Genomic DNA, 19423 nt, shown 5'->3' with positions numbered 1-19423 from the left:
TGTAATGTCCGTGGGTGAATGTAGAAGACGGTAGGCGAAGATACAAAACAGCAAAGGCTTTTTTCTAATAGCAAAGATCCAAAACAACAGAACAGTGTGCTAGTGCACAAACAATAACCATCCCTGACAAGGGGTGAGAAGGGAACTTAAATACACAGATAATGACAAGGACAACAGGTGACGGTGATGATGAGGGTGATGAGGCGCAGGTGCAGGTGATGATGACAGGGGATTCTGGGAAGTGTAGTGAAGACACAGACGAAGAAGGCGGCGAATATGACACTAGTAATGCTAGGCCTGAATATTAAAGTGACTTTATTCTGATTATAAGCTAAGTATTACATTATTGATGCTGTTAAAGCTCCCTCAGGACATTGAAGATAACGACACACCAACAAGTGACCAGAAACCAGAAGTTTTCCAGCTAGCTTATATAATTGCGGAAGTTCTTAAGAACGTTCCATGCATTTCATCAATTATAATTTACTTTGTGTTTTAGTTTCCTGATCCCAATGTTCCAGATATATATTTTTAGATTGTTTGATAATTTGGTTTATTTTGATGTTTGAGTGAGAAGCAGTGCTAGTCTGAGATTGGTTAGTGTTAGTAGAGTTAGTCGGGTTAGTAAGACTAAGTAATGTTTTATTTTTTAATTTTTTGCATTTTATTTCTGCTATTTTCTACTGTTCTAGCTTATGACATTGTGTCCTGCAAATATTGTTAGCTCTTATGAATAGTGTGCAATGTTCCTCATTTGTTGCTTTGGATAAAAGCATCTGATAAATACATGTAAATGAATAAGTGAATATTAGTAGCCATATTTTAGTAGCCTTATTAAAGTTTTTTTGATAAATATATGTACAAGCAAGAAATTAGTCAAAATTTCAGTGCCTTAGCACAAGTTTTTATTGCTCCTCATTATGAGTAGTGTTGCTGATGGGCAAATATTCCTTTGCTTGCATCTCCTGCTTGTCTTCAGAAGATATGAAGGCCAAAATCTCAGATGCTTCTTGGCGTTGAGATTCCTCTCTGCGATCAGTCTGAGCTTATTGCCAGCTTGTTTCCTTTCATAGATGTTGGCTGGAATCATATATGCTGCCTTGAACTGACTGACTGCTTTGTCTTCATTATTTTTCTTGTAGAGCAAGAACGAACCATAGCATGTGTGGCAGTGCTGCTTATCAGACACATTAAACTACTTTATAATGTTGTTTTAATGCCAAACGTCTTATGTTACCAGAATGTTAAGCATATTCGTCTAAAATAATTTTTATTCTGGTGGCACCATTGTCTTTGGGTTACAAGCACCAAGTCCAAGCCTATTCATTTAAACCCACAATGTAATATCAAAGTTAGCATTTTAATCAACAGTGCATTTTGTAATAACCTTTTATAATTTCTTGGGAGTATCGCAATAATATCGTATCGTGAGTTCAGTATCGTGATCCATAAATAAATAAACATTACTGGTGTGTATCTTGAGACAAAAAAATGGCACTGACACATCTTAAGATGTATCAGTCACGGTGTTGCTTTCAGTTAAAACAGCTCAAATATGCATTTTACTCTCTGGGCCTTGTTTGTGTGATACCGGGGGTATAAGAACCGGAAGATTTTATAATGAAAAATAGAAGAGAACTGACTGACTGGTACAACCTCATGTTCTAAATGGACAAATTTGTTTAAAATATCAAGTTATTTTAACTGTACTTGTTCACCTCCCATATCTGGGTATTAATACGTGACTTTAATGTAGTTAAACCTGTCAGATATCAGATAGTAATATGATATTTTTCTATTTACTTTGAACTTCAACTCTTTCAGACGTTTTCTTTTTTCCTTTTAAAACAGACGACAGACTCTTCTACATCGGCCCCAGTATGCAGTATATGCGGCTAGTTGTCCTGTCAGAGGAAAAGAAGAGGTCTGTTCTCACGGAGTGCCACAATAATCCTGGGACTGGGAATCATAGTGGTGTCAGAGGCACTCAAAACAGGGTTATTGCTGGCTACTATTTGTCTACAATTGTCCAGGATGTGAAAGAATGGGTAATTTTACATAGTTAATGGGTATCTTATATCTATACTTAAGAATGTGTCTACTTTTGCCACCTTTGATTGTTAGATACCTCCTTGATTTAAAAGTTGTCTCTGGATCAAAAGTGGATCAAAAAAATTAATCAAAGTTGTCCTAAGACAAGAACGGGTATTATTCAAAAGTCATATATAACTTTAATGAAAGGTCTTTATCCACTTCAAATGTTGACTACTGCATTATCACCAACTTGTATAAACTGCAATAGCATTATGGACTTAACATATTAAAGCCACAGATGCCATGTCACTTAATGTTAATAGCGCCTCTCATCAACTGGCTATTTATCTAGACAATTTGTTCAAAAAAATGTGTTGCTTTTTAGGTCAGATCTTGTCACCGCTGCCAGTTGAATGACCCAATCAAGACTGTTGTGCCAGTCTTGCATTCCATTAAGTACTGATTACAATGTTTTAACATACTGATGAAACTAACAAGCTAGTCTCAAGCTTGTGTTTTACCAGCATTTGACTAATACTAATTTTGTGGCACGCAGGTAAAAGAAGCTTGGGAGGTCATTGGTTTGGATCTGATTGGACCACTGCCAGAAACGGCACGCAACAAGAAGTATGTCTTTACAATGACAGACCTGTACACAAAGTGGGTTATTGTAGTGCCCCTGCAATCTAAGACAGCAGCTGAGGTGTCTGCAAAAATAATCAAAAAGCTGTACTTGTTCGGCACGGTCAGAAAAATAATTACCGACCAAGGGAAGGAGTTTGTCAACAAGGTGAAGTTTTGTAAAGGTTTAATTGTTTTCCCCCTACTCTAGTCACTCTCAACATATGTGTTGTTGTCTGCAATTACTCTAGTCTTGCAAATTTAACTGATGATCCCTTTGCAGCTCAACAGCAGCATTTTCAGTACGCTGAACATTAAACATGCTGTCTCCAGTGCTTACCATCCCCAGACCAACGGACAGGTAACTCTTATACAGGATATCTGTCCTGGGAGAACTATTGTTGCCTTACGGTTATTCACAACACAGGCTCATTAGAAAATCGTGCTTGTGGCAATATTTATACATGTCACTGCAGTTTCCAACAAAAATGAACACTAGAGGCAGTAAAATAGCAAGCACTTTTAATAATTTTTGTACACAATTATGATTACAAGGGCAGATTATGTATCAATGACTTGTTTTCACGTGGCTCCTTGCACAATATTATTTTATGACCTCAAAACCCTTTTTACCATAGTGCATGATTTTTAAACTAATAAATTCTGAAGTTTGCATCACTTAACCAGCTCCATGGTCCATATGAGCCTGGGCCGGTTATTCATCAACTTTATAAATGCATTGATATGTACAGGATGAAAGAACCAATCAAAACATCAAGCGTGCTCTCAGAAAGTATGTTAATGAAAACCACAATGACTGGGACCTCCACCTTCCGGCTGTGGTGTACGGTATCAACACTGCAAAGCAGGTCTTAACACGTTTACTTATTATATTTATTATATCTACAGTTAGATGTCGACGGGAAAACTGAATTGATGAACTTATTTAATATTTAATGTTAAGGGTGAAGTTTTTCATTTAATACACATTTGATAGTAAATGGGAAGTGATCAGTACTCCACTAGACACAGTCCATACTTCCTACTCTTCAATCGACACCCATGTCTGCCAGAGGTCATGAATGCCTGTCCCATGGGAGATGATTTTGAAGTTACTGACCCAGAAGATGACATCGACACCAGAGTCGATAAGATGAAACTTCTCAATGAAACGGTTTGTTTCTGAATAATAAAGGTTAATGAAGTGGTGAATTTCTCAGAATTAGACCTAGGCAGAGGCTGATCTATGCATTTTCTTTGCTATGATTCTGCTTTATTTGTAACTAATGTCACTGTTACACTGTATAGAGATGTGGAGAATGTAATTTTTATTTTTTTTGTAGGTTCTTCACAACATAGAGCACGCACAGGGAATGCAACAAAATGCATTTCAAAATCGCAAGCGGAAGTTTGTGCGAGTATGTTCAGTTCAGGCTGGTGACGATGTTCTGCTCTCGGGGGACCCCAAGAAACGACGGATAGGAGACACGTTTACGAGTCAGCACAAAGGACCATTTACTGTGGCCAGCATCTCTTCCAAAGGGGTGGCTACTATTGCGAAAGGGTCAACTTGTCAGAGGGTCAATGTGTCAAGACTGAGGACATACTACAGATTGAAAAGTAAGAGTGTTCGATAAACTTTGTACAAAACAGTTTACAATTACATGCTAGATTCAGAAATATTGGATTTCTTTTTTTAAATTCCACAACATTTCTTGTTAATAATTGTCACGTATTTGTGGATCATCAGATGGACCAACTGAGAGGATGATTCTCCGGGACCACTGTTACTCAATATTTGAGTGGCAGATAGAGCATCCATATGCTTGTTCAGGAGCAGAGTGGGAGAAGGATTTGGGCCCTATTCAAGATGAACTGGTAAGCATTCTGTCTATTTAGTAAAACTTTGCATATTTAAATAGCCATTAAATAGTTCTCATTACTCATGTCAAATGCTCTTTGTTTTTAGTTAAAGTATGTGTTAGACAAAAATCGTCCGTCAGGAGAACTGATCATAAAGCAAGGCAAATTTTGCCTCACTCGAGAAGACTTCTGTAGCCTGGGTTTAAGCCAGTGCATGGAATCTAATGTGCGTATGTTCAATCTTAGTTCACAGCACAAAAAAACGAAATTCCCAGATAATGCATAATGTTCCACAAGGCAGCTTTCACTGGGATGTAATTTTTTTTCAATTAATTTCAGATCGGAAAAGCTCTCCTCAAGATTGTGGAAGAAGCTGCACAAAGACATGTACTTCATACTATTATATCTTCTTTTAAAAAGTACTTATTTTAATGTATGCATGTTCAGTAACTTATATTGTTCTTTCCATATGGGAAAAGATGTGCACATTGTGGACCTCTATGTGGTTCCCACCTGGAAAGACCAAAATGTGGACCCAGTGCATTGTTTGCCTGCAAGTGTTTTTTTGTTTTGTTTTTCTATCATATACTCATCAACCAACTCTTTTGGGAACAGGCACAGAAGTATATGATTATTGAATAATTTTTTGTTCCAATACTATTAGGAAAACGTGAGGTCCAAGGATCTCATACTATTTCCAGCTTGGAGCAGCCAGCCGGATGAAGCAGATCACTATCTGCTCTGTGTTGAGTTTTTTTTCTATAATCTTTCTAGCTGTAACATTTTAATTCACAAGGTAGGGTTAAGTGCGTTCTATTTTCATGGATATTAACAAAATACCCATTTCAGGTTATGTTGGTAGCTAAAAGGGAGATACTTTTCCTTGATTCTCTTCGTCCTGATGGTTTTGGAGATGAGACTTACAGAACCATATTTAGGTTGAGACAAAAGATAATTAATTTACTAGCCTTGTTCCAGGCATGTTATTTGGTTACAATTTCCAAAGGGAGCCTCGTTCTCAGGCTTCGTTCACATAAAAGCCTCGTTCTCAGGATTCAAGTTGGAATGCCAGGCACATTGCAAGCTCCATTGACCGAGGATCCTGGACTGAAAAAACAGGAAGAGACCTTGGGGTATGTTTTAAAGGATAGAATTGTGTAAAGCTAATTTAAGTATGCATGTATAAATGTTTAAACAAGCTGACAGTTGTTTTTAAAATGACTTTGGAATGGACTTTCCCTTTTACAGGTTTCTGTTCAACAGTGTTCAGAGAACTCCTGTGCTGTTTACATGCTGATGGTAAGAATAATTCATTTGTCAGAGCTGTTAGATAATGAAAATCAAAGTCTTACAGTGTTATTTGTATTTCACAGTATGCTCTCAGTACCTGTACTTCCTGTCCATTAATATTCACAGAGGTAAGCTGGATTTTCACACAAGTATCCCATCAAACTCATATCAAATATTTATTTTTGTGTGTGTTTTTAGGAGGAGGTGCCATTGATTCGCCAGTGGTGGTGCATTCAGCTGATGGAGAGGTTTTGCCTAGAAGGGTATGACAGATTCTACAGATAAAATTTCAGTATCTTGACTGTATTTAGCCACTGTTAGAAAAGTGACAATAAAAAGGTTTTATACAAATAGAGTTCCTACATTTACATATTTTCCAAAGGCATGGACAAAGATTTGCATTTTGGACCAAGGAAGCATCCCAACTCCTTCAGGGAAACCTTGAGCCTGTCTTTAGGGTGTCAAAATCCACCACCACCAAACTGTCGCTCAGCAAAAGAGTTGAAGTTGAAGAGGACACTGATGAGGTAAATTATTTTATTGGTCATATATCAAGCAGTTGCATGCATGCTAGATGAATAGATTAATTATTTTGTGCCATTATATACATTTACAGCCAATCATTGTAAGAGACCTTCTTACAGCGCGGGACTGGGTACGCAGTCATGGAGACTTATTCTGTGGGAAGGTGACAGAGCCTTCTTTTCTGCAGATGAGCGCAAGTCAACAAAAAAATGCCCTCAGGAAGGTCCTGGAGGAACTTCCTGACGCAAAAGATGACTTTTTGTTTTTATTCCAGTGTCTAGATGACATGGAAACATTTTTATCATCCCGTGCTGATGAACAAGGCCTGAAGGTCAATGCCATGTTTGTTTGTTCATGAGTGTGCAAGAGTGTGTGAGTGTGTAAGAGCGTGTGAGAGTGAGAGCGTTTGAGAGCATGTGAGAGAGTGAGAATGTGTGAGAACGAGAGTGTGAGAGAGCATGTGAGAGCAAGAGAGTGAGTGTGAGAGAGAGCGTGTGTGAGTGTAAGAGCGAGCGTGTGAGAGCAAGAGAGTGAGTGTGAGAGAGAGAGAGCGTGTGACAGTGAGAGCGTGTCTGTGTGTGAGGGAGGGATGGAGAGCGTGTGCATGAGGGAGGGAGAGCGAGAGCGTGTGTGTGTGTTTGTGTGTGTGTGTGTGTGTGTGTGTGTGTGTGAGGGATGGAGAGCGAGAGCGTGTGTGAGAGCGAGTGAGAGGGTGTGATGGATTGAGGAAGTGTGTGTGTGTGAGAGAGAGAGCGAGCGAGAGAGCGTGTGAGAGAGCGAGTGTGTGAGGGAGGGAGGAGGGATGATGGGAAGGGAGGAGGGATGGAGGGAAGGGAGGAGGGATGGAGGGAGGGGAGGAGAGATGGAGGGAGGGAGGGATAGATGATAGATGGATGGATGTAGGTATGGATGAATTCATTCATTAATAAATAAATGTTTCTGTGTGTTTTCTTGAGTGCAGACATTTGTTAAAGCATGCTGCAATAAGTAGAACAAACTTTTACAAAATGAAATATTACATGTAGTAATATTGTAAATATTACAATATATTACAATATTACTTCTGTAGAGGAGGCTACATACACATCTGTATGTAAAATTGACAACAATAACTGGCTTAAACAGAATTGACGAGTGTTAACAGGAAACGGAGCACGCAGAATAACACAACTTTAGGGAGAAGAAAATAAATTAAAGTTAAAATTAAATAAATAAAATGACAAAGGATAAATAAAAGTCAGTTAAGGGGCATCAGTTACGATCTTTTACTGTCGATGGTTACGATACGGATCGGGTAGTGTCGAACATAGACATCATGGTGTCGAACAACAACTGCCGTAAATTGTTTCGACATCAGACAGGAAGGAGATGCGTTTTCGCAGATGCGCAGTACAGATCGTGTTTCCGGTACGGATCGAGTAGCGACAATACACATGCTAGTCGGTGTAACTTACCGTAATTCCTCAAATAAAAACCGGTAGTCAATTAAACGCCGGGCCTCTAATAGTGGCCGGGGGCGGGGTCAACACAGACAAATAAAGGCCGGGGAAAATTTAGTTTTGATAGGTAATCTCCTGTGCCTTTCATATAATGACATAACGTAACATACTCATTTTCCACTAGATATTTTCCTCTACATCTCATCATCGATGTCGGCCTGCTCTGTCACGACATAACTGCCAGATTCAAACTGTGCTTTCACGCTGAGCTTTCAGCGCTTGTCATACCGTATATCACAACTATTTAGTGTTTTTAACCACATCATGTTTATTTTAGGTTTTCAGACATTTAAATACACTTAATTTATTGAAGAACAATACATTTATAGTTTGTAAAATACACAATAGTGTCTATTGAAGCGGCAATAACAATTCATTCAGTATATTTGCCGAGGGGTTTTATTCATATCACAGTACTCTGTTCTTTTCCCAGTTCACGGCCACTTACTTTAATGTATTTCGTGAGAAACTGATGAATTCACGTGCTGTAATAAGTCCAACAGACAGGAATCTCTGGACTGCGGCCCAAACAAACATCTTACGTTACAGATTAAGATCATTTATAACGTTAAAGGTTTTTAAACGACACAACAAACTCTCCTACATGTATTTGAGAATCGGAGTTTGGAAGTTCAAGTTTGTTAATATTTAGAAAAAAAAGTGCTACATCTGTCATACAGCGCTATTTTGGGTGTGGTGAATCACGTGCGTGCCAAGCATGACGCGTCACCATGAAAACAAGGCGGGCGGGGGGATCGCGATGCTATCAACATAGTGATGTCTGTCAGCCATCGCGATAGATGATTGCATCGTCTATCGGCCCGATCCTATTATTTATGAAAAAGATGGAATTAGAAATAAAGGCCTGCCTCTAATAAAAGCCTGCTTCAAATAAAAGCCGGTTACCTTCTGCAGTTCAGGTAAATAAAGGCCCCGGTTTTTATTTGAGGAATTACGGTATGTGTCTGCTATTAAAGCATAGACATGAAAATAAAAAAGCACATTAACAAATTAAATCAGTGTTAATTATATGCTAGTGTTCTAAACTACTATGACTGCTGAGGGAACTTTTTAATTAAAATGATCACAGGGGAAAAGTTAAAGAAATGTGTTTCCTTGTTAATACAAAAGTATAATTAATAACATAAACAGATTAAAAAATGGCACTGATTATCAGCCAAACTGGCATTTTGAATGGTTGGTATCAATATCAGACATGAGTGTCAAGATCAGTCCATACCTAGTGAGTTATTGTATTATGAGTTTATAGGCAACATCCAGCCCTACAGTATTCTGGCCTAATATTACTATAAGCACCCACAGACCTCCCCACCACAGCCCAAAGCATGGGCAAACTAGACCAACATTTTCTCAAATTCTTAAAACTTTCAGTTACTTAGTAGTTATGTAGTTGTATGTAGCATGATCTTCAAATCTGAATTTATTATCTTTCCCTTCTCAACAGGTTCCCTAGTCCCTTCATCATTTACTTCAAAACCTCAGCTTTGTTACAAAGCAAAAACAAAGGTACTTTTAAGAGCCACTTTTGTCTAGTTAATTGTTGTTAGTCTGTCTGATTCTCTGTTGTTCTTGCTCTTTTGCTCTTCCTCCCTATCCCTTTAGTGTTGTCTTGTTTGTCCTTGTTCATCATGAGTGACACTTGCAATTTCAAACAGGTCCTTAATGAGCTTGTTGAACATTCTAAATTAAATTATGAACTCCAGATCTTGGAAGATTTCATCAATAAGATGCCGGGAGAACAGGAGGCAGCACCATCCACTAGCCATCAACCTGTCCAGGAGGCAGCACCATCCACTAGCCATCAACCTGTCAGGTGGCTGAAGAGAGACAGTGATGGAAATGTTGTCTATGACAGACCGAGATCATCCCGTAACCAAACGGGTCAGTTTTCTTTTTTCAGTCATATTACTTAAAGGAGTACTCCTGTGATTTTTCACATATATTTAAAACGGAGATATAGATTGTTTTACCACTTGGGATTGAATACATGAATCAGTCATGTGTCTGGTATGAGATACAAGGTTTTTATTACATACGCATGATCATCCAAAGTGGTATAGACAACGAAATTGGGCCAATAAAAGTATGTATCATTGTGTAGAATAAAATGAAATTGTAAAAATGTATGGAATTGTAATGCTGCAAAGGTTAATTTGGGTTTTATTTTTTGCTACAGCTAGTCACAGCTACAGTCGTAAGACTGGTTCTCATACAAGGATGTTGGACAACAGCTTTGAGATAACCAACCACTGTCCTCCTGATACTGTTGGTATGTTCTTTATTTTGTGTCTATTAGTTCATTATGTTAATAGATTCTAATAATTAGAATGTAAATTACATGTTTTTGCGACAAAATAACCGACAACATGTTGCACACTTTGATAGTGTAGAAAATTGTTTTTAAATTTGATGTACTATTTTAACAGAGACTTTCCTTGAAGAGCTAAACCAATCACAGGGTGATGACTTGGATGATCAGGAAACGGCACCAGCACCACCACGAGCTTCCTCAGACTGGTCTACTCGAAAAAGTCTCCTCTCAGAGAGGTGGGAGAAAGAGAGACCCTGTCTGGTGAATACCATGGTGGCACAACAAAATGTGAACACTCAGATCTGCCAACAATGTGGCAGCAGTCCAGCTGCTGTCCGTTGTCGTGACTGTCGACCACAACCATTCTTCTGTGCTGATTGTGATGTCAGTGTCACGACAAGCACACACAAGGAATTCAGTGATCCAATAGCGGTCTTTATTTAAAGGGTAATCCGTACTCACAACAGTCCAGGCAAAGGTCAAAATCCAGAAAAGGCAATCCAATAACAAGAAGACATACACAACGAACCGACTCGAATAGTAAACGGAAGTGTGGGGACAATAACAAGGACTCCGTGACACATACTGAAACAGACAGGGTTATATACACAGGGAATCGACAATGATAATGGGGAATTGGCTGATTGGAATGATCAGTGATAAGGAACAGCTGAGTGCAATGATGAGACAAAGGATTGTGGGAAATGTAGTTCATAAGTGAAGGACACCGTGGGAAAGGAGGACATCTAGTGGACATCAGGGGAACACAAACCCAACACTGTGACAGTCAGTATACACCGAAACCATGTCTTCCACAACAGGGATGCAACAATAGCTGGATTCTTTCAGCCATTGCCGCCAACAACCTGTGTCGTTGAGAGGTCTTTTTCCTAGTGTGGTAAGCTGTATTTCTTTGAGTGTCTTATTTAGGGCTGCACAATTATTGCAATCGTAATTGCAATATGATCCAACGAAACTGCCTAATGGTAAAATCTTCAAATATCATTTGTGACATTTGACTTTTATATTCACGTCATCCTCCTTGACTGTGCAACTTCTGGTTGGTGGGTGTGCGTAGTGGGTGAAGGGGACAAAAATTCTGATTGGTGAACTTCAGTCGGTCAGTGGGTGTTAGTCTTGTACACTGGCTGTGCTTACCTATCAGGGGTGGCACAAATTAAAGAGACATTTGGAATATTGAACTGAATCAAATCATAGACATTCAAAAATCGTATTGGAAATGGTAATCGCTTTATCTGTCAGAAAAAGTGCAATTATATATTGTGCAGCCCTAGTCCCATTCTCAGTTTATTTAAATAACTTTACAGTATAATAGGCTTCACAGGAATTTTTTGAGTATTTTCTCTGAAACACACTTAATGACCTTTTATCTTTAAAGCTTTTCAAATCATTAATGAAAAAAGAAAATGATTGCAGAATACTTCCCAGTTAGTACATAGGATGATGTATGTCTTTAATCCCTGCATATGATGTGTCTTTCAGTGTGTATTGTGCCGTTGGAGATGCCCAAAAAAATATGTAGTTGTTCTCCGGGAACGTTCAGTGTCAACACAGGAAAAGTTGTTGCTGTGGTTACAATGAATGGTAAGAATAAAATGAACTTAAGGGAACATTCCACATCAAGTGGCTTTAGCGTCAATATCACATTCTGGGCAAAGTGCCCATAGGGACCTGGGTTGGACTCTAACCTGATTCCACCCCATAGGGCTCTCCCACTCGCTTCCCGCCACTTTTCATTGTCCTATTTGAATAAAATAAAAAACAAGGCTGTGCTATCGGCTTTGTAAATGTGTCCTGATCTATTTCTATTCAAACGGTCCCTATAGTAGTCTGCGCTGGGCAGGATTTTCAGTCCTGATAGATGATAGTAATGTAGGCTACTTTTCCTGATTTTTCCAGGACGATATGATCTCAGTATGCCTGAGATTTAATGTGAGGCATGCAAAGCCACATGGAGCGCTGGAGTGGATGACTTAGTCCGTAATGACTACTGGCCTGCTACCCTTCACTTTTCCACGGTGTACGCTACAGATGTTTTTTGTTCTTATGAAGAATTGAATATGGCAGCACCAGGACTGTCCTGCCAAGCATTCTTAAGAATGCTTGATCAACGAACTGTCCGCTTTGGCCATGTGAGTATGAGTGGTGGGAATCACTAACAACTAGTACTAGTATTGATGTGTATCGCAGAATTACTATGGTGACATTATAAACACATTGATTATTATAATTGGAGCATGTTGATGAAATCAAAACAGTGATTCAGCTATACTCGATACATTGATAGAACATCATCTAAGATTCAAAGTCTTTGTGTAAAAACTACCACTAAGTAAAAAATCTAAATTCGTACACTAAATGTACAAAAGTATTGGAGCAATTTATCAACTCAATCACTCAAAACATTAGACCTGTGTATAAGATCAAGTAGTGATGTCACATCCTAGGCATGCAGTTTGCATTCAGAAAAAAACAAATAGGTCCATAAAGACATTAGTTAAGTTTGCTGTGGAACTTGTCTTTTTTTGGGGGGACTTTGGTCGTGATGTTTTTTGTCCGTGACATACAAAGAGCCAAAAGATTTCCAATGATGCACTGGGCTGAGCGGCTGCCTGTGGACGCTCGATGCAGGAGGATTTGGTGTCACCTTTGACCATATTAACTTTAGTTAACTTAACTGTGAATTATGTTGACATGTTTTACTGTTCTGAAACAGACTGGGAAGATCACAGCAGACAGCTTCAGAAAAAGCTTTTTGGAGTCGGAGGCTGTTAGATTTGAAGTGGATAAGATCTGCAGGGAGGAGCATTTTATCTGTCCTGCATGCACCCCAGACATGCCTGCTGTTTCTGTGGATGGAAATCGCAAGCACTACCGCTTTAAGAACGCAGCAAGGTACTTACAAAATGTGTTTAATTTGCAGTGTTGTTAAAGTAACCTTTGCTGGGTCATATTGAAGGTCAATGTGTACCTTTCTTTCATTTAGATCTGAAGAATAAGCCTTATTTGATGGCATCTTCATTGCAAAAGATGATGAAGTAGAAACATTTGTGGATTACATTCATTCCAACACCAACCATGTAAACTTGTTGTATAATATTTCTAAAAACACCACCAATAACATTTTACAGTTGACATTGTTTGGGTGAGTCCTGACTTTTTATATCAACCTTTTTCCATGTTGTAGGTCTCTGGAAGAGGTGTCTGTGGAGGGGAGTGGTCAGCTGCCAGGGAAACTTCTCAGAGATCCTCTAGTAAAATTGATGAGGAGTGACTTGAGCTTGCGGTCTGTCGACATGGAGTTTTTCTCGGCGCTCTCAACATGTTCAGGGGAGAAATATATGCTTATCCCCTCTACCTGCAGAACAAGCTGGCAAATAAGTCAATAAGCTTTTTTGCCATGGATGTAACCTGCAAGTACTGGCCCTACCTCAACAAAGTGACAAAAAGCTGCCCGGAGCTCCAGCACCTTCTGAGCATGAAAGCATTCCTCTCAGTGTTTCATTCCTAAGCCCATGATTTTAAATGAGAGGTAAGAAAACATTACCATGTTATTAACTGTCCCTAAACACCTGCAAAGGTATGTTGGCAGCTTTTAAGTATTTTCTTCAATAGGTTAAATGGAGTGGAGCTTACCAGCAAGGGGTCGGTACTTCAATGGAATGCCAGAAGTTTAATTGCCAATGGACAAGAATTTAAAAAGTTTGTTTATGAATTAGAAATAATTCCAGATATAATATGCGTTCAAGAAACATGGTTAAAACCTAATTTAGAATTTAAGATTCCTGGATATAGCGTAGAAAGACAGGATAGAAGTAATGGTAGTGGAGGAGGATGTGCTATTTTTATTAAAGATGGAATAGCTTATGAGAAAAATCTCATGAATAAAGAATTAGAATGTGTTATTATAGAAATATTTAATGTAAGAAAATATGGAAATATTAAAATTATTAATTATTATAATCCATGTAAAAATCTTGAAAGTGATATATTTAGGGAGATGGCGGGGAAAATACATAGAAGAGAAATATGGTGTGGTGATTTTAATGCCCACAATAGTCTTTGGGGTAGAAGGAAGACAGATCATAATGGTAGCATAGTGGAAGAAATAATGGATGAAAGGTCATTAGTTTGTCTTAATAATGGAAAAGGTACAAGAGTAAATATACATAAAAATACAGTTTCATGTCTTGATATCACATTAATATCTGATTGTCTGGTTAGTTCATGTAAATGGAATGTCAACTGGGAGTCTACAATAGGAAAAGTGATCATTTTCCAGTAAGTACAATAATTGATGACAATATAAACAGGCAAGAAGATTTTATATTAACAAGATGGTGCTTTAATAAAGCTAATTGGCAAAAATTTAAAATTAAATGTGAGGAAACCAGTCATATGGTTACCTTAAAAGGCAACATTGAAGAGTGTGCAAGGGAGATAACAGAACATATTTTAAATGCAGCAAGTTATAGCATACCAAGGAAAAAAATCATAAAAGGTAAGAAAAATGTAGTGCCTTGGTGGAATGATGAATGTAGCAAAGTGGTTAAGGAGCGTAATAAGGCATTTAAAATATTACAGAAAAATTTAACAACCGAAAATCTTATTGAATATAAAAGGAAAAGAGCAATGGTTCGTAAAACTATTAAGGAAGCAAAAAAGAAAACATGGAGAGAGTATTGTTCCTCAATAGGTTCAGAAATAAAATTAAAGAATGTTTGGTCAATGTTTAGGAAAATGACGGGGAAAAGGGATGATGTTAAAATACCAGCTTTAGCTAGAGAACAGGAGATAGTAGTTTTAAATAAAGAAAAGGCAGATTTATTAGGCGAGACATTTGCTGCAGTTCATAATGGTGATCATCTAACAGACATTCATAGAAGGCAGAAGCTACAAAAACTTGGAAAGCATAAAAATATATTGGGAAAATGTAAAAAATGTACATCAACATTAGACATGAATATAACTGTGAAAGAAATTAAAACAGTATTGAAAGGGACAGGATATTCAGCTCCAGGGGAGGACCAATTATGCTATGCTATGTTTCGGCAGATACCGGAAGTTACATTGGAATTAATATTAAAATTATTCAATAAAATATGGAAAGAAGGTACAATACCAAATAGTTGGAAAAGGGCAACAATTTTACCATTTAATAAACCAGGGAAAGATCCAATCAGTCCAAATAATTACAGACCAATAGCTTTAACTTCTCATTTAAGTAAATGGGTGGAGAAAATAGTGGTCAGTAGGGTTTGTTCTTGAACATAAGAAATTAATTAATGGATACCAGTGTGGATTTAGAATAGGGAGATCAACAATGGATGCATTAATTAGAGTCAGTAATGATATAGAGAAAGCGTTAAAAATGAAGGAGATAATGGTTGTAGTATTTTTTGATATAGAAAAAGCATATGATTCATTATGGAGAGAAGGGTTACTTATAAAAATAAAGCAGATGGGAATAGGTGGGAAGATGTATAATTGGATAGCAAATTTTTTGATGGATAGAAAAATAAGGGTGAAGATGGGGAACGATTATTCAAAAGAATTCAATGTGGAAAATGGAATACCTCAAGGTAGTGTAATAAGTCCAATTTTATTTAATATCATGATTAATGACATCTTTTCAGATACTGACAAATGTATTAAATCTGCATTATTTGCAGATGATGGGGCCATATGGATGAGAGGAAAGAATATAAAACATGTAGTAGGAAATATTAAGAAAACAATTAATAAAGTAGAAAAATGGTCTTATGAATGGGGTTTTAAATTATCAGCAAACAAGTCTTGTTTTATGGTATTCACAAATAAGAGAAATATTGATATAGGAACAATGACATTATATGGACAGACGTTGGAAAGGGTTACAGAATTTAAATACCTAGGACTATGGTTAGATAGCTCTTATACATGGAAAACGCATATAGATAACTTGGAAACTAAATGTAAGAAAGTTATAAATCTCTTAAAGGCTGTGGCTGGAAATAACTGGGGTGCAGATAGACAGTCATTATTAAACATATACAGGGCTCTTATGAGATCAATAATAGATTATGGCAGTTTTATTTATGGAGCAGCAGCTAAAACAACACTACAAAGGATAGATAGATTACAGAGTAGAGCTTTACGTATATGTACAGGAGCAGTGAAAACAACACCTATCAATGCTCTTTTAGTAGAGACTGGAGAAACTCCACTGGAAATGAGAAGAATGAAATTAGGTTTAGTATATTGGATGAAAATTAAAAGTAGTATGGATGAAAATGTAACTTCAACAATTCTAAAAACTTGTTGGGAACATTCAAAGTTCCATGGTAATGGATTTGGATGGGTTATAAGCAAATTGATTAAAGAGTTTGGATTAGAGGATAAGGAAATAGCACAATGTAATCCAATTAGTGTTGTTCCTCCATGGTTATTTCCTGAGATAAATGTAGACATGAGACTTCTTAAAATGAAAAATGAATGGAATTTAAACGAAATAGGGATACAGACTGACATATATTTAAGAAACTCTTATTATAATTACCTTAAAATATATTCAGATGGGTCTAAGAATTTAAAAGGGTGTGTGGGAATGGGAATATATATTCCTGAGTTCAAAATACACATTTCTAAAAGAATGTCAGATCAACTATCAGTTTTCACAGCAGAGATGGTGGCAGTTATATTGAGTTTGCAATGGGTTGAGGAGGTTAGACCAGATAGGGTGGTGATATGCACGGATTCCAAAGCAGCTTTAGAAAGTATTCAGGGAGAAGGAAATAATAGGAAAGATTTAGTATTAGAAATTCAGCACAGTTTATTTAGATTATACAGGGGCGGCATTGATATTTGGTTTTGTTGGGTACCAGCACATGAAGGGGTAAAGGGAAATGAAAAGGCAGACAAATTAGCAAAAAGGGCTTTAGAGGAGGCAATAGCAATTACAATTCCTTTAGGGAAAGGGGAAGGAAAATCATTTATTAAGAGGAAAGAAATTGAAAATTGGCAAAAAAGGTGGAATGAAGATAAAAAAGGAAGAAGATTATATAAAGTACAAAAGTCAGTAGTAAAGAGAAATATTAATGAGAGAAACCGAAGGGAAGAAATAATAATGATCAGATTAAGAGTAGGTCATACTTATTTAAATGACAATTTATATTTAATAGGGAGGAAAAATAATGATAAATGTGAAGGATGTAGAGAGATAGAAAATATAGAACATGTATTGATGAACTGTAAAACATATGAACCTGAAAGGGAGAAATTGAGAAGAGTAGTTGAAAGGACAGGCCAAGAATGGAGTCTTAAAGGATTATTGGGAAATAAAGGAAATATAAAAGATATTTATAGATTAAGGAAAGCATTATTTATTTATCTTCAGAATACAAAATTAAAAAATAGAATTTAATAGATGTAAAACAATGTTGCTACACACTCATGAACAGTAGGTGGCGGTATGCACCTTAAGTTGCTTGCAATCCGCCATGATAGAAAAGAAGAAGAAGAAGAAGAAGAAGCAAGGGGTCGGATTGACACTTGGGGAGGAGGTTGAGCAGTGTAACGCCTTCCTCTCTAGGATTGCTGTGATCACGAAGCACATGTCCAAAGCAGGTAAGGTAACCACACACTGCACTACTTAGATTGAAAGTGTTACAAGAAAATTGTAGCCAGTGAGGGAAATGTGGTACAACACAGATTCATGTATTTTTTTATTATTTTTTTGCAGCAAGACATGCTTACACTGATGGCCATGCGCTGGAATCAGCAAAAGTTTAATAACTTGGCTGCTTCACTTGCCTGCCGATATCAGAAGGTAGAGATGAGTATTGTTATTTTCTTATATTGTAAATACCTTCTATTGTATATTTTTGTAGGTATAACATTTTTCTTTCGTTTCCTTTTTTTGTTATTTGAAGGCCACAAAACGCCTGGAAAGCCAACTTCAGGACCTGGAAAGTATGAGAATCCAGCTGGTGTAGCCGGTCAATTTAGACATTTGAGTTTAATTTTATATATTTTTTTATGTGCAAGGAGAAATGTAGTTTAAACTGTTAACTTCAGCAAAACTTGTGTTCAATGTACTATTCTCAATAGTTCCGATTGGGAGTTCCTATTATTTGTTGTATGTGGGGCCTTAATTACTGGGGACACCGAAGGAAATTATATATCGCTTCTCCTTTAAGCGTTCGCGCGCAGACGCATAGTGTATGCGAACAGGGAAACAGCGGGAGATTTTCTCTCTCGTATTAGTCTTGCATTTACTGTTTTCTTGTAATCTAATCACTATATTTATGATGTTGAAACGTTGTTAAGAGTTTATGTCATATTGTGTATCAGTGTGATTATCTGATTTTCCTTGAAAGTGGCTCTTTTACCGTGTTAAAATAAGCGCTTCATTTTCACGTGCATATTTCAATACAGGAATGAGAGAGTAGGCCATCCGATGTCTGTATACTAATTATTGACTCACTACTCTGTTAAAGGTATGTTTCAATTTGTGATTATTAATTTGAGTGTTTGTTATGTAATTTGTGAACTTAATTTGACGGTTGTGTGCCTCAGTATATGTTCAACTACCTTCATACTAATTGCCTTGAGGTATATTTTCATGCAATGAGACTGTGGTTGTGGGAAAAAAAAACGTTATTATACACACAGTAGTTCAATAATCAGAATCTGATGCACTTAAAAGAGTTTATAGTACATTTATTAGTACATTTCTGAGAATTTACAACATATTTGTATGTTAACTTTTACAAATATGTTTCATTTATGTTTTCTGTGTGTGCAGTCCTGTTATGTGGGATAATTCAGCATCGACATTTACACATTAAATGATATGTATTGCCCTTGTTAAAGTGTTCGCGGGCAGACGCATAGTGTATGCGAACGGGGAAGCAGAGGAATGAGAGAGTAGGCCATCCGATGTCTGTATACTAATTATTGACTCACTACTCTGTTAAAGGTGAATAAATTCCATGTGTCCATCATCCCAGTCATTGTGTGGTCGTGTTTCTGTGGTGTCCGGAGGTTGCCATTTGAAGTCTGCTACATAAAACTGGTGCCGTGACCCGGATCCACTTGGTCAGCTGCAGCCGATCGCTGGGGTCAAGCAGTGTGCTGTGACGTGTGCTGTTCCACGTGACCAGAGGATCTACGCAGCGGATATTCAAGTGACGTTATTCGGACATTTGCACACACGCTCACCCATCCACCGTGAAGTTCCACTTAATTCCATACTGTG

At 37.5% G+C, this 19423-nt stretch overlaps 1 protein-coding gene and 1 long non-coding RNA gene across 2 annotated transcripts in view; both read left to right on the top strand.

The window, feature by feature from the left end:
- The window catches only part of LOC143710201 (uncharacterized), a 65880-nt gene extending 51665 nt beyond the window's left edge, over positions 1–14215 (top strand). The window contains exons 2-24 of the mRNA XM_077201187.1: positions 1852–2048; positions 2591–2824; positions 2939–3016; positions 3999–4275; positions 4406–4533; positions 4625–4744; positions 4858–4905; positions 5571–5651; positions 5767–5817; positions 5892–5936; positions 6007–6071; positions 6191–6335; positions 6425–6664; positions 9298–9359; positions 9557–9734; positions 10030–10122; positions 10280–11062; positions 11668–11769; positions 12085–12317; positions 12902–13080; positions 13172–13265; positions 13373–13717; positions 13801–14215. Coding sequence (XP_077057302.1) covers positions 1881–2048; positions 2591–2824; positions 2939–3016; positions 3999–4275; positions 4406–4533; positions 4625–4744; positions 4858–4905; positions 5571–5651; positions 5767–5817; positions 5892–5936; positions 6007–6071; positions 6191–6335; positions 6425–6664; positions 9298–9306 — 1689 coding nt within the window. The 5' untranslated portion in view covers positions 1852–1880 and the 3' untranslated portion in view covers positions 9307–9359; positions 9557–9734; positions 10030–10122; ... (5 more) ...; positions 13373–13717; positions 13801–14215. The remainder of the gene's footprint in view (positions 1–1851; positions 2049–2590; positions 2825–2938; positions 3017–3998; positions 4276–4405; positions 4534–4624; positions 4745–4857; positions 4906–5570; positions 5652–5766; positions 5818–5891; positions 5937–6006; positions 6072–6190; positions 6336–6424; positions 6665–9297; positions 9360–9556; positions 9735–10029; positions 10123–10279; positions 11063–11667; positions 11770–12084; positions 12318–12901; positions 13081–13171; positions 13266–13372; positions 13718–13800) is intronic.
- Positions 14216–17663: 3448 nt separating this feature from the next.
- On the top strand, positions 17664–19174 carry LOC143710200 (uncharacterized). Its single transcript, XR_013194479.1, has 3 exons — positions 17664–17790; positions 17906–17992; positions 18096–19174. It is a non-coding gene; the product is annotated as an uncharacterized LOC143710200 (long non-coding RNA).
- Positions 19175–19423: the final 249 nt, after the last annotated feature.

This window comes from Siphateles boraxobius, unplaced genomic scaffold (genome assembly GCF_051911475.1).
Source record: "Siphateles boraxobius isolate OS27281-9 unplaced genomic scaffold, OSU_SipBor_1 46, whole genome shotgun sequence".
In the NCBI taxonomy this organism is placed as follows: Eukaryota; Metazoa; Chordata; class Actinopteri; order Cypriniformes; family Leuciscidae; genus Siphateles; species Siphateles boraxobius.
This window is presented reverse-complemented; position numbering and strand designations above follow the sequence as displayed.